Source organism: Myotis brandtii, unplaced genomic scaffold, assembly GCF_000412655.1.
Source record: "Myotis brandtii unplaced genomic scaffold, ASM41265v1 scaffold99, whole genome shotgun sequence".
NCBI lineage: Eukaryota > Metazoa > Chordata > Mammalia > Chiroptera > Vespertilionidae > Myotis > Myotis brandtii.
Window position 1 is genome coordinate 2,986,990 of NW_005372121.1, and position 15,116 is coordinate 3,002,105.

The window sequence follows — 15,116 nt, forward strand, 5'->3', positions numbered from 1 at the left end:
GGTGGGTGGGGAATGAGGGCGGAGGGGGGGGCGGGAACTGGGAGGAGGGGAGTTATGGGGGGGGAAAAAAAGAGGAACAAATGTAATCTGAACAATAAAGATTTAATAAAAAAAGAAAAAAGAATTCAATAAAATCTCATAGAGTTCTGAAAACAGAAATGGTAAAATGGCTGACAAATTTTTTTTTAAAGCAATAATACTGCTAAATATACTTTCTTCACTCTCACAGCACATTAGCTGTAAATTTACTTCTGAGACAGTGGCCTTCATAGAAAGATTAATTAGCAAAACTAGCTGGATTAATTTTAATAAGCTTGCAGACAACTGCAAAGGGGATGTATTTTTCTGGAAAGCTTATATCAAGATAAATGGTATGATTCAGAATAAAACCAAAATGGAACACACATTTAACAATTTCCTTGTGTTCCATATTCATAAGGCCAAAGTGAATGATAAGATTTGTTGATTTAAAAAAATACATATCTTAGCCAAAACTGGTTTGGCTCAGTGGATAGAGCGTCGGCCTGCGGACTGAAGGGTCCCAGGTTCAATTCCGGTCAAGGGCATGTACTTGGGTTGTGGGCACATCCCCAGTAGGAGATGTGCAGGAGGCAGCTGATCGATGTTTCTAACTCTCTATCTCTCTCCCTTCCTCTCTGTAAAAAATCAATAAAATATATTTTTAAAAAAATGTATATCTTGTCTTAACATATGTAACCAGTGTGTGGGTTTCATCATGAGCAAAGGTGCAAATGTCTTTAGTAGCCAGCCCCTTGGAGAAAGTGGATTTTATGTTTATTGTCACATTAAAGAAGAAAAGATAAAGAACATAAAGATTAAGCTGATGGAAAGAATTCTAAAATGAGAGAGCAGAAAAACATAAGAAAGTTATCCTATTCTATTGGGATAGAATATCATAACTGAATGTTAGCTGTCTACTTCATCAAATTTTGGAACTGTTCTTGATACCTACTTTTTGCAAGAATCAAAGAATGCAGCTTCCTTTAAAAGAAACCAAAATTTAATCATAGTCTAAAAGGTCTTGATTAGCTTTCAAAAATGTAAAAAAATTATAGTCTCTCTTATTTAAAAAAAAAAAAAGGTTAAATATTAAATTAGGAAATGAGGAAACCGAAAAGTAGAAGAGCAGAGGGAAGAAGTGTCTGACTCAATCTCTCTACTGACCCATCGAAAGAAATCAGACTGAAGAGAAGAGAGCACCTTTAATACCTTCACCGGCTGAGGTGTCACAGCTGAAGCAGGACTAGTCAGTTTTTATCGACTTGAGGGTATGAGAAAATACCCAGTTGTGCTGAGGGAATAAGCAAGAGGAAACAGATCATATTTCAATAGCAAACGCTATTTAACTAATATATATACATAAGTACTTCTCGAACCCTTTCGTGCAATAGGTGCAGATGGATCTAACATCATTCCTGTGTGTGAATGTACAAAAAAAAATTAAGGCCAAAATGCTGAATTACGTACCAGGTAAAGAATGAATGAAGGCCCAGACATCATCAACCGTCCATATGGAGGGCTCTGTTTGTGCAACTGGTAGCAAGTCACTGTTCTCAGGCATTTTCCTAATTCTCACTTCTCGCAGCTCACGCTCTCTTTCCCGCTCGCTCTGCCTGCGCAGACGTGTTGTCATAGCAGATGGCACAGGATCTTCATGAGAAGCCAAGTCTTCTTCTGCAGATGGATAAGTAATTGGAAGCTGGAAAATGTAGTACAAGTAAAATACAGCATTGCACTTTCCTTGCATTACTGAAAAGGGTATTGTACATTGAAGCAAGGTTTCTACAGACCTGCCTAAGGATATGTTCTCTTGCTGCCCCATCAGGGCCACTTGGACGACGGCCACGATGCCCAAGACTTTGATTATCAGGCTTACGATTCCAACGACTAAGTGCAAATTTTTTAGAACAGCTAACATTGTACCTAAGAAATTCAAGTAAGAAAAAATATTAAATGATATATAGGACACTCTATTTAGTAGTTAATTATGACTTTAAAGTGAATTTGTGAATTAGTAAGTGGCATATACTTCATTAAGAACTATAATACCTCAGAAAGTAAACCATAGTTTTCAATGGATTTACTTATGCTAACAGTCAAAAATTGACCTCTGTATATATCTGTATAATACATAGCTCTCAATCTAATACTGGACAGGTATTGATATTTCCTCCTAATAACAGCATGATAGAGGGAAACTTTCTGTAAAACAGAGAGGGCAACTGATTTTTACAGCAGCAAAATAATTCAAGGTTCCAGGAGAAAAAGAAGTTAACTATTTAAATGTTCATCCAAACTGGTATTTTTCCAAGTAATAATATCTGAAAAGTGATTAATAAAAATTGCTTAATACAGTAGAGAAAGATAAAATCTCAAATGGCTAGTAAAAGATTTTTAAAATATATTACTGAATCAAAGAGTAAAAATGTAAAGGTGGGATTTCAAAATTATACAAGGAATTCATAGCTCTCACTCTTCGGGAAATTTTAAAATACAGAATTCTTTGAAATTGATAGACTATCTAATATTTTTGAATAGACCTTTATATGGCATAATAACAGCTTAAAATAGTTTTATGCCATTTATTGGGTTCCAAGGCCCTAGAACAGGGGACTGGGTACTTTTTCTATAAAGGGCCAGATAGTAAATGTCTTAGGCTTTGTGGGCCATTCAAGTCTCTGTTACAACTAGTCAACTCTGCAATTATGACATACACAATAATAAATGAGCATGGCTGTGTTCCAATAAACCTTTATTTAGAAACACTAAAATTTGAATTTCCCATAATTTTCATGTGTCACAAAATATGATTCTTTTGATTTTTTTTCCAACTATCCCAAAATTTAAAAACCATCCTTAGCTCATGGATCATATAAATATAGGCTACAGGAATGACTCTGTCTGGGCACAGTTTGCCTACCCTATTCCTAGAAAGAAGAGTGAAAAGAAATAATCTAAGAAACAATTTCAGAAAAACTCAGAAAGGTTAAGAAAAATACATGCAGTTCCTCTTATTTTACACATATACAACTGTCATTGTAATTTCATGTTTTCAAAACTCTTTTGCTCTAAGATTGTACAGAAAAATGACAAGAATAAATCCCAATTAACTTTGCTATTGATAACTGTTCTACGATCAATATACAGATGCCGAAATAAATTTTTCTCACGTATGTTTTCTCAAAATATCAGGAAGTGAAAGTAAGGAGCACTATGAGAATGAACAGGCTTTTTCCCCCATAAAAATATAAAAAACAAAAAGGTGTCCTAATGGCCACCTCATTTTACCCTAAACAATTTAACAAGCTCCTGCTATGTTCATTATGCACTTCCATGGGCTCAGCTCTGTCGGTTTCTGATTTCCATTCTTATCAATTGACAAAACTTCTTTCCCCACTGACTAAAGATCAGAAAAGACAGACTAACTTTACACTTGCTATTTAGTCCCTAAATATTTAGATCTCCAAGACAGCCGTAAATAGCAGCAATTCCTCCCTGACCTAATTTATCCTCTCCCCTTTGCTCTCTCATCAGCATTTCCCTATGTTAGGACCCCTAATCTTCTAAGGGGTTCACCTAAAGGTATAATAATGTGATAACTCAGCAATAATCTCTTGGAGAAGAATAATGGTAGCATTAAAAGACTTGAAATGTTTCTTAAAAGTCAAGAAATTTAAAATATTCTGAAAAACAGTAGTCCTTCCCCTCAGGGTTTTCAAACATTTAGAAACATAGAGCCACTATTCTTTCCTGTGGTATACACAAACTGGAAAACTCCCATGTTATTGTTTGCGGGTATTTTTTATCCCGCGCTCTACTACACTGGTAGAACGTATAAATACGTAAAACGTATAAATACGTTTCCCGCATACAATGTGTTAAACAGGAGTTACATAATTTTCTTAGGATTATCAATAACATAAAAGGATATCTGAGTAACAGACTGACAACTAAGAAACCAATGAAGCCATTTTGGGAGGAAAATACTTCAATTACTTATTCAATAGTACAAATCTTATCCTAAGTTTTACTAAGTATATTTTAGTGGCACCACACTAAATAATATGTTCAAGCAAGAAATTCCCTAGATGTATAAAATTAAGATCCTAAACTCTCTTTCAAATAACAAATTTCAAATTAATCAACCTGTACATACATTTCACCTTTCATGGTAAATACCAACATAAAGATTTATTACGTTGACTGTAAACAAAAAGTCAGTCAGATATTTCTCCAGCAGAGTGGGTTTATTCAAGAACAAGGAATTGCAACCCAGTATGAGTATATGCAACCGTGGTAAAATACGAAGAGTCAGACACTTCCCTTCTGCTCTTCTATTTTTCTATTCTATTTCCTCAATGAAGGAGAGGAAATTCTAATATATAGGGGAAAAGTAAGTTAGAAAGAGTATTACAAAGTTTCTCTGTTGTGCCTTGTGATTATCATTGGTCATGAGAGCTCCCCCTTCTGGCCTCTCCACTTTAAATGAGATTCCTGTTAATGAATTTTTAGCACTATCAGAATCAGAGGTGGTGTTTTTTTTTTTTAATGTAAACTAAACTTGAGACTAAGATCAATGAAGATACTAAACATTTATTTTGTTATCAATACTATTTACCTGTAATATTACTATTACAAATACATATTTAGAAAAGAGATATTTTACTGACAATATAACAATGTAGAGAACATGGATAACTGTCCTATTTAGAAACCTAAAATTAATAGGATACATTAAAACAAAAGAAAACATTTTGAAACAAAGTAAATCCAGGTATTTTAATATTGATAAACAAAAATCAGGTGATAAAACAAAAACTGTTTTGATACCTTGAAGACTAGTAACTCTATTCACAGGAGAGATTCTCCTAAGCATATATTCTTACCACCAGGAGATTGCTACTTAAATATTAGATTATGCTGAAAAACTAACTGTAAGTATTACGACTATATAACTTTCAAAGCGTAAAATTTAATAACTAACTACACCAAAGTAGCTCCACATAATATCTATTTCATACTATTCCTCTATATTGTAATATCTAGTTTTGACTACTGGTAAACTCTACAAGTTTTTTGGTTTTGTTACAGTGGTTGTTTTGTGCTTTAGGAAATTCAAAATAGAAATACCTTTTGGCACATGACATAGTGCAGAATCGTTTTGACCGCAGAAATTCATTAGCATAGCCCATCTTACCACAGAATTCACACTTGAGCAACTCGCTGTCCATTTCTTCTAATGTCTCTAAAAAAGAAGGAAACAAAGAAAAAACCTCACAAAAATTTAATTGTGGCAAATTTTCATTTAGCCTCTATTTTGGTGGGATGCTGCTAGTTCAGACCTTCCAGGAAACTTAAAGGAATGAGTTTCGAATTTTTCTTTTCTTTCTTTCTTTTTTTTTGATTTTTAAATTTTTCAATCCACAGCCACTTTGGCAGGGCAAAGCCTCCAAAACCAACAACCTCCATAAATTCCCTCCTTATCCTGCATAAAAATTTTGTGGCGTTTTCTCTATACATAGGCAATACATTTTAAAGGTTCATTTTGCTAAGTATGCAACACGTCTAAAATGTGCAAATAACTTTATTAAGCACTGTAAGAGAAATGAAGATGAATAAGACAAAGCCACTACTCTGTAGGAGGAACACTTTCAAAAAGTACCTTGTGGGATATGAATTTTAGTACATTGTGCCATGGAGATATATAGCATATCCTCAGGTAAAGATTATAAAAAATTTTCAAAAATGAATGAATTAATTTCAGATGAATATGCTAGTATATTGAGGATAATTACTTAGACATCAAACATCAAAATAAGGAAAGCCTAAAGCCAAACAACTCAGAAGCTCTAAATATTTAAGCAAACTCAATAAAATAGTCATTTATTTAAGTTAACTTGGGAAAAAAAACAGAAAGTTGGTTGTTTTGATGCTAAAATTTTGAATTACTTTCATGTATAATGGAATTTTTCCCACCCACATTCTTTCAAAAGTCAAATTAACTGATAGTATGTAAATTAACCAGTGTTATTATTTTTATTAACTGGCCATTAAGAGTCTGGTTACCTTTCCCATTATTCTAATCAAATAATGCATTACTTGAGAATAAAAGTAAATACTTCCAAGTAAAAATCCATGTGTGGAATAAAAATCCATGTTCTGTTTCAAGCAGTAAAAGTCAAAGTGAATTAAGGGTATCTTAAGTAAAATCCACAGACCTTCAGCAATCATGTCTTCCAACTCTGTGTCAGATGAATTATCTGCATGCTTTGTATTATTCTGTAGCTCTGGCTGAACACACACAGAATTTATCACCTGATTATCCAAGAGAGGTCTTTTTTTCACAGGCTGTTCTATTAGCAAAGATGAACGACTCACCTTTAAAACAGAGAGAGAATAAAATGAAATAATCTTTTTAAAGACTTTCAGAAATAAGTTGGTTAAAAAAACTCTTGAAGCCCAGCTGGTGTGGCTCAGTGGTTGAGCGTAGACCAATGAACCAGGAGGTCGGGTTCAATTCCTGGTCAGGGAATATGCCCGGGTTGTGGGCTCAATCCCCAGTGGGGTTGTGCAGGAGGCAGCCGATCAATGATTCTTTCTCATCATTGATGTTTCTGTCTCTCTCCCTCTCTGAAATCAATTAAAAAAAAACTCTTGAAAAAATGGTATCAGTGATCATCTGCTTATCCAACTGATCTGATACAGTCATTCAGTGCTTTTTCCTTAAGAAAAGTGTAGGCTATATGGACATAAACATTATAGTTCAGGTCATTAGCAATATGGATGCTTCAAAGTCTCTGTCAAATGGAACTTAGCATCCTAGTTTAGGCAAATAGTTAAGAAAAAGTCTTTTCTTTAAAAAATCAGTAATACGTTTTTATTTGCCAGTTTCTTTAATTTTTTTTCTGCAACAACTTTTAAGATTTTTCATGTATAAAGCTTTTTATTTGTAGGGTTATCTCCTCAGGATAGATCATTTTTATGTGTATTATACAGATACAGTAATGGTAAAAAATGGACAGAGTACATGAAGACATTTCTCTAAAGATGACATACAGATGGCTAAGAGACATATGAAAATATGGTCAATATCATTAATCATCAGGGAAATGCAAATTAAAACCACAATGAGACTTAGTGTGATGAACACACTGTAAGGTATATAAATGTCAAATCACTATATTATATACCTGAAACTAATGTAATATTGCTAATATAATATTGTCAACCAATTACACTTAAAATAGAGATAAGGGAACTACTGTTCAGTGTTTAGGTGATTTCTTTACAAAAGAAAGAACGACTAGAACTCAAGTCTCCTGATTCTTAATTCAGCAACCAAATCTATAATCATGAAAACAAATGGAAAAATCCACAAACATTAAAATTAACAAAAAATTCATGTACGATCAGTATACTTAGGTCATGAATAATACTTATTTTAGAACTGTTTTCAGCAAAAACAGTCCAGATCAAAAATAATTACTGATTTGCTAGTGAACCCTGAGCTAATCTGAAAAACAGAACCTCTTATTCTATTTAAGAATGCGGGTTAATTCTCCAATGTCTGCCACACTTGGTCAAAAATAACTTATTAAAAGTTTCTATATTTAACTTTAGAAAATAGTCATCCATATACTTTTAAACTGTGTTCATTTCAGTTAGTATATTTAATATGCCTCAAGTAAAATTTATAAAAATTATTGCTGTAAAAAACTATAATATTCAGTGCTGCTAAGGTTTTACACTCATGGTGTGTTAATAAATTTAAATAATATTTCTAGAAAATAATTTAGTAATATATATAGAATCTTACAAATATATATGTAAATATAAATACATGCCAGTACTTCTAAGGAATTTATGCTAAAGAAATTATTTAAAATGTGGATAATTTATATACAAAGATATTCCTTTCAGACTATTTAAATAGTGAAAACATGGAAACTTAAATGTCCAACAATAATGAAAGGATTACATAAATTTTGGTTGTATATAAAGCAGAATATAATGTAACCTTTCAAAATGTTTCCAAAGTACTATTAATATTATGAGAAAACTAGAGGCTCAATGCACGAAATTCGTGCAAGAGCCTTGGCCCCCGCCGTCATGGCAGCCACCTCTGCCTTGGCCCCCGCCCACCGCAGCTTTGTCCAGAAGGAAGGACATCCAGAAGGACGTCCGGTCTAATTAGCATATTACTTTTATTATTATAGATAAGAGCTCAAGATATACTAAGTGAAAGAAGCAAAACTATCTACACTAATAAGAGAGACAGATGTAAATTGACCGTACCTTTGTGACACCCACCAGCCAATCAGGAGTGAGTATGCAAATTAACCCAACGAAGATGGTGGGTTAATTTGCATGCGCAGGTGCCAAGCGGCCCCAGCCACTCCAGGCCTCTGGGCATCGTGGGAAGGTGGAAAGGCAGCTCTGGGCTGGAACGAAGGCAGAAAGGTGGCTCCAGCCGGAGCAAAGGCAGTGCCAGCAGCCAGGGGAAAGAAGACCTATTCTTGCACGAATCTTCGTGCATTGGGCCTCTAGTATATATAATAATCATCTTGATCATATGAAAAAAATATATATAAATGTACACAATGTGGTATTAGTGGGGATTTTTCTGTACTTTTCCCAAATTTCCCTTTTTTTGTAGTGTAAAGTTGTAACTGTCATTAGTAATACTGATAAATAGCTATGTCTATTAAGTGCCAGTACTACACAGAATAATTTATGTATATTTAATCCTTACAACAACTCTAAGAGCAAAGTATCATCTCCATTTGCCGGATGAACAATATGAAGATCAAAAAAGACTGTGTAACTTTGCACAGTCAGTATGCTGCAGAGCCAGGATCCAAACACTGAGGAATAGAGAGAAATGACTGTTTCTCTACTCACTAAATCAGGATTCTTATAGAAGATCCATGTTTAATACACCCTTAGTAAACTGAAAACAAAGCAACTAATGAGGCAACCAACTACTGTAATGCTACCCATGAATCTTAAAAATTAGATGATTCAAAGACATTCAAAGTAAACTATTTTGTTTTATTTTGGCTACTCATTTTTTAATTTATTTTCTAAGGAAAAATGTTCATCTCTAGAGAGTAGCATATAAGGGATATATAACTAGTCTCAAATTACAAGACTTTTAGTGATACTTCGAGGTGAGCATTTTAAAGCATTTAAAAAATCTGATTGAAGGCTGAGATTTAAGAATGAGAATATATATTTGCTAATTATAAACCATCCACTGGGTAATTTCAGAAGGATTAAATCATTGGGAAGTTATTATTTTCTGTTCACCAAGTATCACATTATATAAGAAACACAATTTTTAAAAAAATACACTTAGGTATCATTTTAGTCCCCTTAAGAAGAAAAAATAGGAAAATTTATTTTATTGGAATAAACTTCCAACTATCTTTCTCTAAAAATTATAAAACTGACATATTTATATCCTTAGTTTATACATCTACAGAGCTAGCATAAAATTCTAGAAGTATATTTACAGTATATACATGATATATATAGAAAGATAAATTTTAGATAAAAGTGTCTTTTTTGAAATAAAATTACAAGCTTTTTATTAGAGAAAAATAGACTAAATTTTAAAATATTATTACATAAATTATTTTAAAAATACAAACTTGCTTGTTACTTACGGGAAATGGCTCCAATCCCTCTTGAATTACAAAGCCTTCAATAACATGGGTCAAGATCTGTGGTTTAACAATGGCCTGTGGAGGTTTGTTTTCTATATTGGGAATGCTATTGGGCATAGATGTAATATTATTCCTTGTGGTAGCAGCTGGAAGTAAGAGTGGAGGAGGAGGAACAGAAACATGTGAAGGATCTGAAGGAGATTTAATTACTGAAGCGCTGACTGATGCCACAGCAGGTAATTCCACTTCCTCCCCCTGCGCCCCCACGTGCGGCACCGGCTCTGGCGGACGTAGGACGGTCCACCTCTTCACTCTCAGAGACCCTTTCTTTTTCTTTAATTATAGTTTGATTGTTTTTTTTATAAAATCTTCAAGTTTAGACTTTTGGAAAATGCTTTTAAAAAAATTTTTTTTAGAAATATATATATTCTTATTGATATCAGAGAGGAAGGGAGAGGGAGAGAAACATCAGTGATGACAGAGAATCATTTATCAGCTGCTTCCTGCATGCCCCCTACTGGGGACTGAGCCTGCAACCTGGGCATGTACCCTGACCAAGAACAGAACTGAACTGTGACCTCCTGGTTCATGGGTCGATGCTTAACCACTGAGCAACACTGGCTGGGCTAAAAACTTTATGTTTATTACCTCATTTAATCTGCACAATAACCTTATGAGATAGAAACTACTATGATCCCCTTTTACAGAAGAAGGGGGTAACTTGCTCAGTTATCATTCCAACCATGGTTGAAAAAAAAAACTGTCCCAAATTAAGAATAATTACTGAAATTGTTGCTTTTTCAAAAAAATTTTAAGCTGCATAGATATTAAATTTTCTGTGTTACTATTTATATATTCCAAATGATATAAGGGAATAAAAGCACTTTGAAAGTATGCTTAAATAAAAATGGATCATGAAATCCATAGAATAAGTAAAAATTTTAGTGAACTACACAGGTTACATCACCTTTATTTCAAACAGTAAGGCTAACTCAAATCCATGCACAAATGTTCTCTATTTTATTGTGTGTGTTTTAAATTCGTCAGTGGCAACATCTATGTCAATTTGAGGAATATTGTACTACCAGGCAATTGCAAAATGTTGGCCTGGATCACTGTGATTCCTCCCTTTCAAACACTTGAAGACCTCAATAAGATAGTCCCACCAGCCTGTGATGGAGACTCTACCTACCCATCCATTCGATAGCACTGAAAATTACTGCCTGTGTGAAAGTGGAAAGATAGAACTAGCTGATAGTAAGGAATATCAGTGAATACAGATATCTGAGAATAATTAAAAAGAGCCGAGATTTATGAAAAATGAATTCTAGATGGAAACAAGTCCCTCTATTTTTCAGGTTTATTCCATGATTTGATGAGAGTTATTATAAATATCAGCCTTGCTTGCTTTTCTCCCTCATATACTACAAAAGAGTAAGTATGAAGTAAATTATAGGAAGATTCAAAAGTCTATAATGTATTTAGACAATATAGCCAGAGGGATAGGCTTAACAGGATCTCAGACTATATCCCTTACCTAATATGTGAAGATATACTTGTGTTCCAATATTTAAAAAATTTTACAATTTCCTCTGAGTACCATTAGTGATACTTTTCAGGTAATCCAATTACAGTCACAAAGCAAGGTAATTATCCAATTACTATAAATTTCTTTCTGCCTTTAAACCAAAATTCCAGAAAATCTGCAGTAACATAAATTCATTTTCAGTGTACAGAAAATACAAAACAGTTAGATTTTCTTAAATCTATCGTCTGAAGTATTGTTTTAAATATACAAAGGCAATAATATTAAACTGTCTTAAATATTTATATAATTTTACTGACTAAATGTTTTCTATTTTTAAGAAGAGAGAAAAATTGGAACAAAACTGATTTTCCCCTTTCTAAACTTTCCAGAGATTCACTTCTGTAGTAAGAGAATAAAAGCTGGAGAGAACAGAAGGGTTAGAAATGTGGCATGTTGAAGAAAAGAGAGGGCAAGTGTTACTGAGGGAGCAAAGTCAGTGCCCCATTACAATTCATTTCAGGTTCTTCTTACCTGAAATGATCATGAGGACCAAGAGATAATCAAGAGAACAGAATACCTACAATGAAGCCTGAACCAACATTCGTATTACCTGGGTCAGAGGTCAATAAACTTTCTATAAAGGACAATATGGGTTTTGCAACTACTCATCTTTGCTGCAGTAACACAATAGTAGCTATAGGTAATATTTGAACAAATGAATGTAGCTGTATTGCAGAGAACTGTATTAAAGAACAATGAAATTTATATTTCACATAACATGAAATATTATTCTTCTTTTGATTTTTTTCAACCATTTTAAAAAAACGCCGTAACACAGAGTGTATCTTTTTTAGGCTCTAGAGACACTGGGTAACAGATCATACTAATGTTTTAGTAAAATATCTAGGATTCACAGTCACTTTGATATTGTGAAGAGGAGCATACATAAGATTTACTTTAACTTAAAAGTAGTAGTGACATAGTGAATAAGAATTTGAATGCTTACGCTCAATAATTTTTTAATCCATCTCTACTAAGAATTAGTGAGGCTTAATTTAAGTACCGTATGGGAAAGAACACTTTTAAAAGATTTATTCAGTTTAGATCACAAGCAATTATGAGGAATGCCAGATACGATTTAGAATGCTTTGTGATTTAGGGAAAGTATAATTTAAATCTTTTGATAGAACTTTGATTTATTCCAATTTTTAAGATAGAAATAGCTTTACATATGAATCTGAATGATCATATGAAACACATCTGTACAAACCAGTAAAAATTAAGAAGCTACGATGTGCTTTTCATTTGAGTGGTTCCTTATCAGTTGTTTTAATTGTTCCTCTTTAAAAAAAACCCCACTTAATTATTATGTTTTACTGTAATTAATTACATAAATTAGTTTAATACCATCTGTAGTGAAAAAAACAACAACTTTCCCATTACTAACAAACTAATAGAAAATCCCCCCAATTGAGATATTTCCTTACCTAACAAAGGATGGTCAGAAGTCAAATCCTCCCCTCTCCCCACAGTTATAGCTGCTGGAGACAACGTGGGTGGTGGTGGGGTTCTGTCCATGCGAACACATTCATCTGACTCTTCTGGCATTTCCTCTTCACACATATCTTCCACTTGATAAACCTGCAACAACAAACCACACTGCCTTAAAAGGTTGCTAACAATACTTTTAATAAGGTGTTCCTAATTTAATTTTAACAAAATAAATTCCAAGTATTTTGAATTTAAAAACAGTAAAATGACTATTAGCTTGAAAAGAAAACTTTAAAAATAAAGTTTTGGAAATGCTTGGCTAAATATTTTGTAAATATATCACTAAAAGCAAGTTGTGAATCAGTATCTATGTTACAAATGAAAAAGGTTTCCAAAAAGGTAACAGGCAAGTCAGGACATATTTTTAATTTTGAGAATTAAAAGAAATGTTTTGATTTTCTATAGTCTACTTTGATAATTACTATTGTTTCTGTTAACTTCTAATTGTGATAAATCAAAATAAATACTATTTTTCATAAGCACACTAAGTAAGTCTCCAAATAACACAAAATATAACAGGAAGTGTATTGCCAAAGGACTACATCTCAGGCTCTTTACTATATTTATGTCAAAGATTAAATTATGAAAATATCTAAGTGCCCACAAAAAGGTATGCATGCAATTACATCTGTCTTTAATCTTCTGATCTACTCAAGATTCTAATGATTTTTTTATAAACAAACTAGAGGCCTGGTGCACGAATTCGTGCACCAGTAGGGGGGTCCCTTGGCCTGGCCTGCGGGATCGGGCCAAAACCAGCTCCCGACATCTCCTCAGGGGTCCCAGATTGCGAGAGGGCACAGGCCAGGCCGAGGGACGCCACTGGTGCACGATGGGGACCGGGGAGGGATGCGGGAGATTGGCCAGCTGGGGAGGGACCCCTCGCCTCACTCAGTCACAATCGGCTGGACCCCAGCAGCAAGCTCACCTACCAGTTGGAGCTTCTGCCCCCTGGTTGTCACAGCATGTCATAGAGACTGGTCAACCAGTCGACTGTCTGCCCCCTGGTCATCAGTGCACGTCATAGTGAGCAACTGAGTGACCTTAGAATATCATTAGCATATTATGCTTTGATTGGTTGAATGGCTGACTGGACACTTAGCATATTAGGCTTTTATTATATAGGATATCAGGTAAACAGAAAAATATCTGTCCTGAAATAACATACACACATATACCATACTAACCCATTTGGGACATTAATTTTGGTTATTTAATATTATTCTATAATTACAGAGGAAAGTTATTTTATTATTATTATTTTTTTATTGATTTCAGAGAGGAAGGGAGAGGGAGAGATAGAAACATCAATGATGAGAGAGAATCACTGATCGGCTGCTTCCTGCACACCCCCTAGTGGGGATCGAGTCCGCAACCCAGGCATGTGCCCTTGATTGGAATCGAACCTGTGACCCTTCAGTCCGCAGGCTGATGCTTTATCCACTAAGCCAAACCAGCTAGAGCCAGAGGAAAGTTTTTAGGTTGTTAACTTCCTTGTTATTCAATGGTAAAGATTATACTTAAACACAGATTCAAAAGCACTCAGAGAAGGAACCATATAACAAAATATATCTTATTAATTTCAATAACTTTAATACTGAATTTTCAAAGTCCACTTCTAGAGATTGACACAGGTGCTTTAGTTTGTCAGCATTATTTATTTAACCATTGTAAAAGACTGTAGGTTTTTTCTAAAAAAGCCACAAAGCAATTCATCTCCCTTTTTTATGTATAAAGCTTATTACTTACGTTTACAAAGGTTGTGAGTTTTTAAGATTATTTACTCAAACTGATTAAAATTTCTAATAAATGTTAAAATAAAACCTTTCAACATTAACAAAAAAAATTTAAGTGATATCTAACATTGTACTATTTTTAATCAAACTATCGATAAAGTTTGATTTTTAAGTACATAAAATTAAATGTAAAAATGATCAAAATTTCTGAAACCAGAATAAGCCAGATATCATAAAAAGGACTATAAAGTTTCATCCACAAAGGCATATTTAACAACAGATATAGTTTTCTGTGTTTTTTTTAAACTGACTTTCCAAGACTCTACTAAGAAATCTTTTGCCTTAAATTTTTAAAAGTCCTATTGTTACTAATAAATTTATATCAAATATTATATCCAGGACTGTGATCTGAATCAGCTCTAAGTAGGCAACATTTTTCAAGTATTTGCTCACAACTCTGCAAACAGAAACCTGTTTCACCAACAGATACCTTGCCTCATGTCTGGATCCTCAGAAGTGAAAGTAGTTGTTCAGTATAGTACAGTGTGCAATCATGATAGCTGCTAATATCTGTACATGATACATTTTTTAAATGATAGTAATATCCAATAC

At 33.7% G+C, this 15,116-nt stretch overlaps 1 protein-coding gene across 6 annotated transcripts in view; it reads right to left on the minus strand.

Annotated features, from left to right (window-relative positions):
* The window catches only part of PHC3 (polyhomeotic homolog 3 (Drosophila)), a 64,648-nt gene that overhangs the window by 11,316 nt on the left and 38,216 nt on the right, over nucleotides 1–15,116 (minus strand). For 5 of the 6 annotated variants that reach the window (XR_001360657.1, XM_014533565.1, XM_014533566.1 and 2 more), the window contains 6 exons: nucleotides 12,705–12,858; nucleotides 9,690–9,940; nucleotides 6,240–6,399; nucleotides 5,152–5,266; nucleotides 1,812–1,944; nucleotides 1,489–1,720 (listed from right to left, as the gene is read on the minus strand). Coding sequence is in view for 5 of the 6 variants with exons in the window: in XM_014533565.1 (XP_014389051.1) it covers nucleotides 1,489–1,720; nucleotides 1,812–1,944; nucleotides 5,152–5,266; nucleotides 6,240–6,399; nucleotides 9,690–9,940; nucleotides 12,705–12,858 (1,045 nt within the window). In the remaining variant the exon portion in view is untranslated. Of the gene's footprint in view, nucleotides 1–1,488; nucleotides 1,721–1,811; nucleotides 1,945–5,151; nucleotides 5,267–6,239; nucleotides 6,400–9,689; nucleotides 9,941–12,704; nucleotides 12,859–15,116 lie in introns of those variants that run through there. The other variant, XM_014533567.1, reaches the window with a different exon arrangement.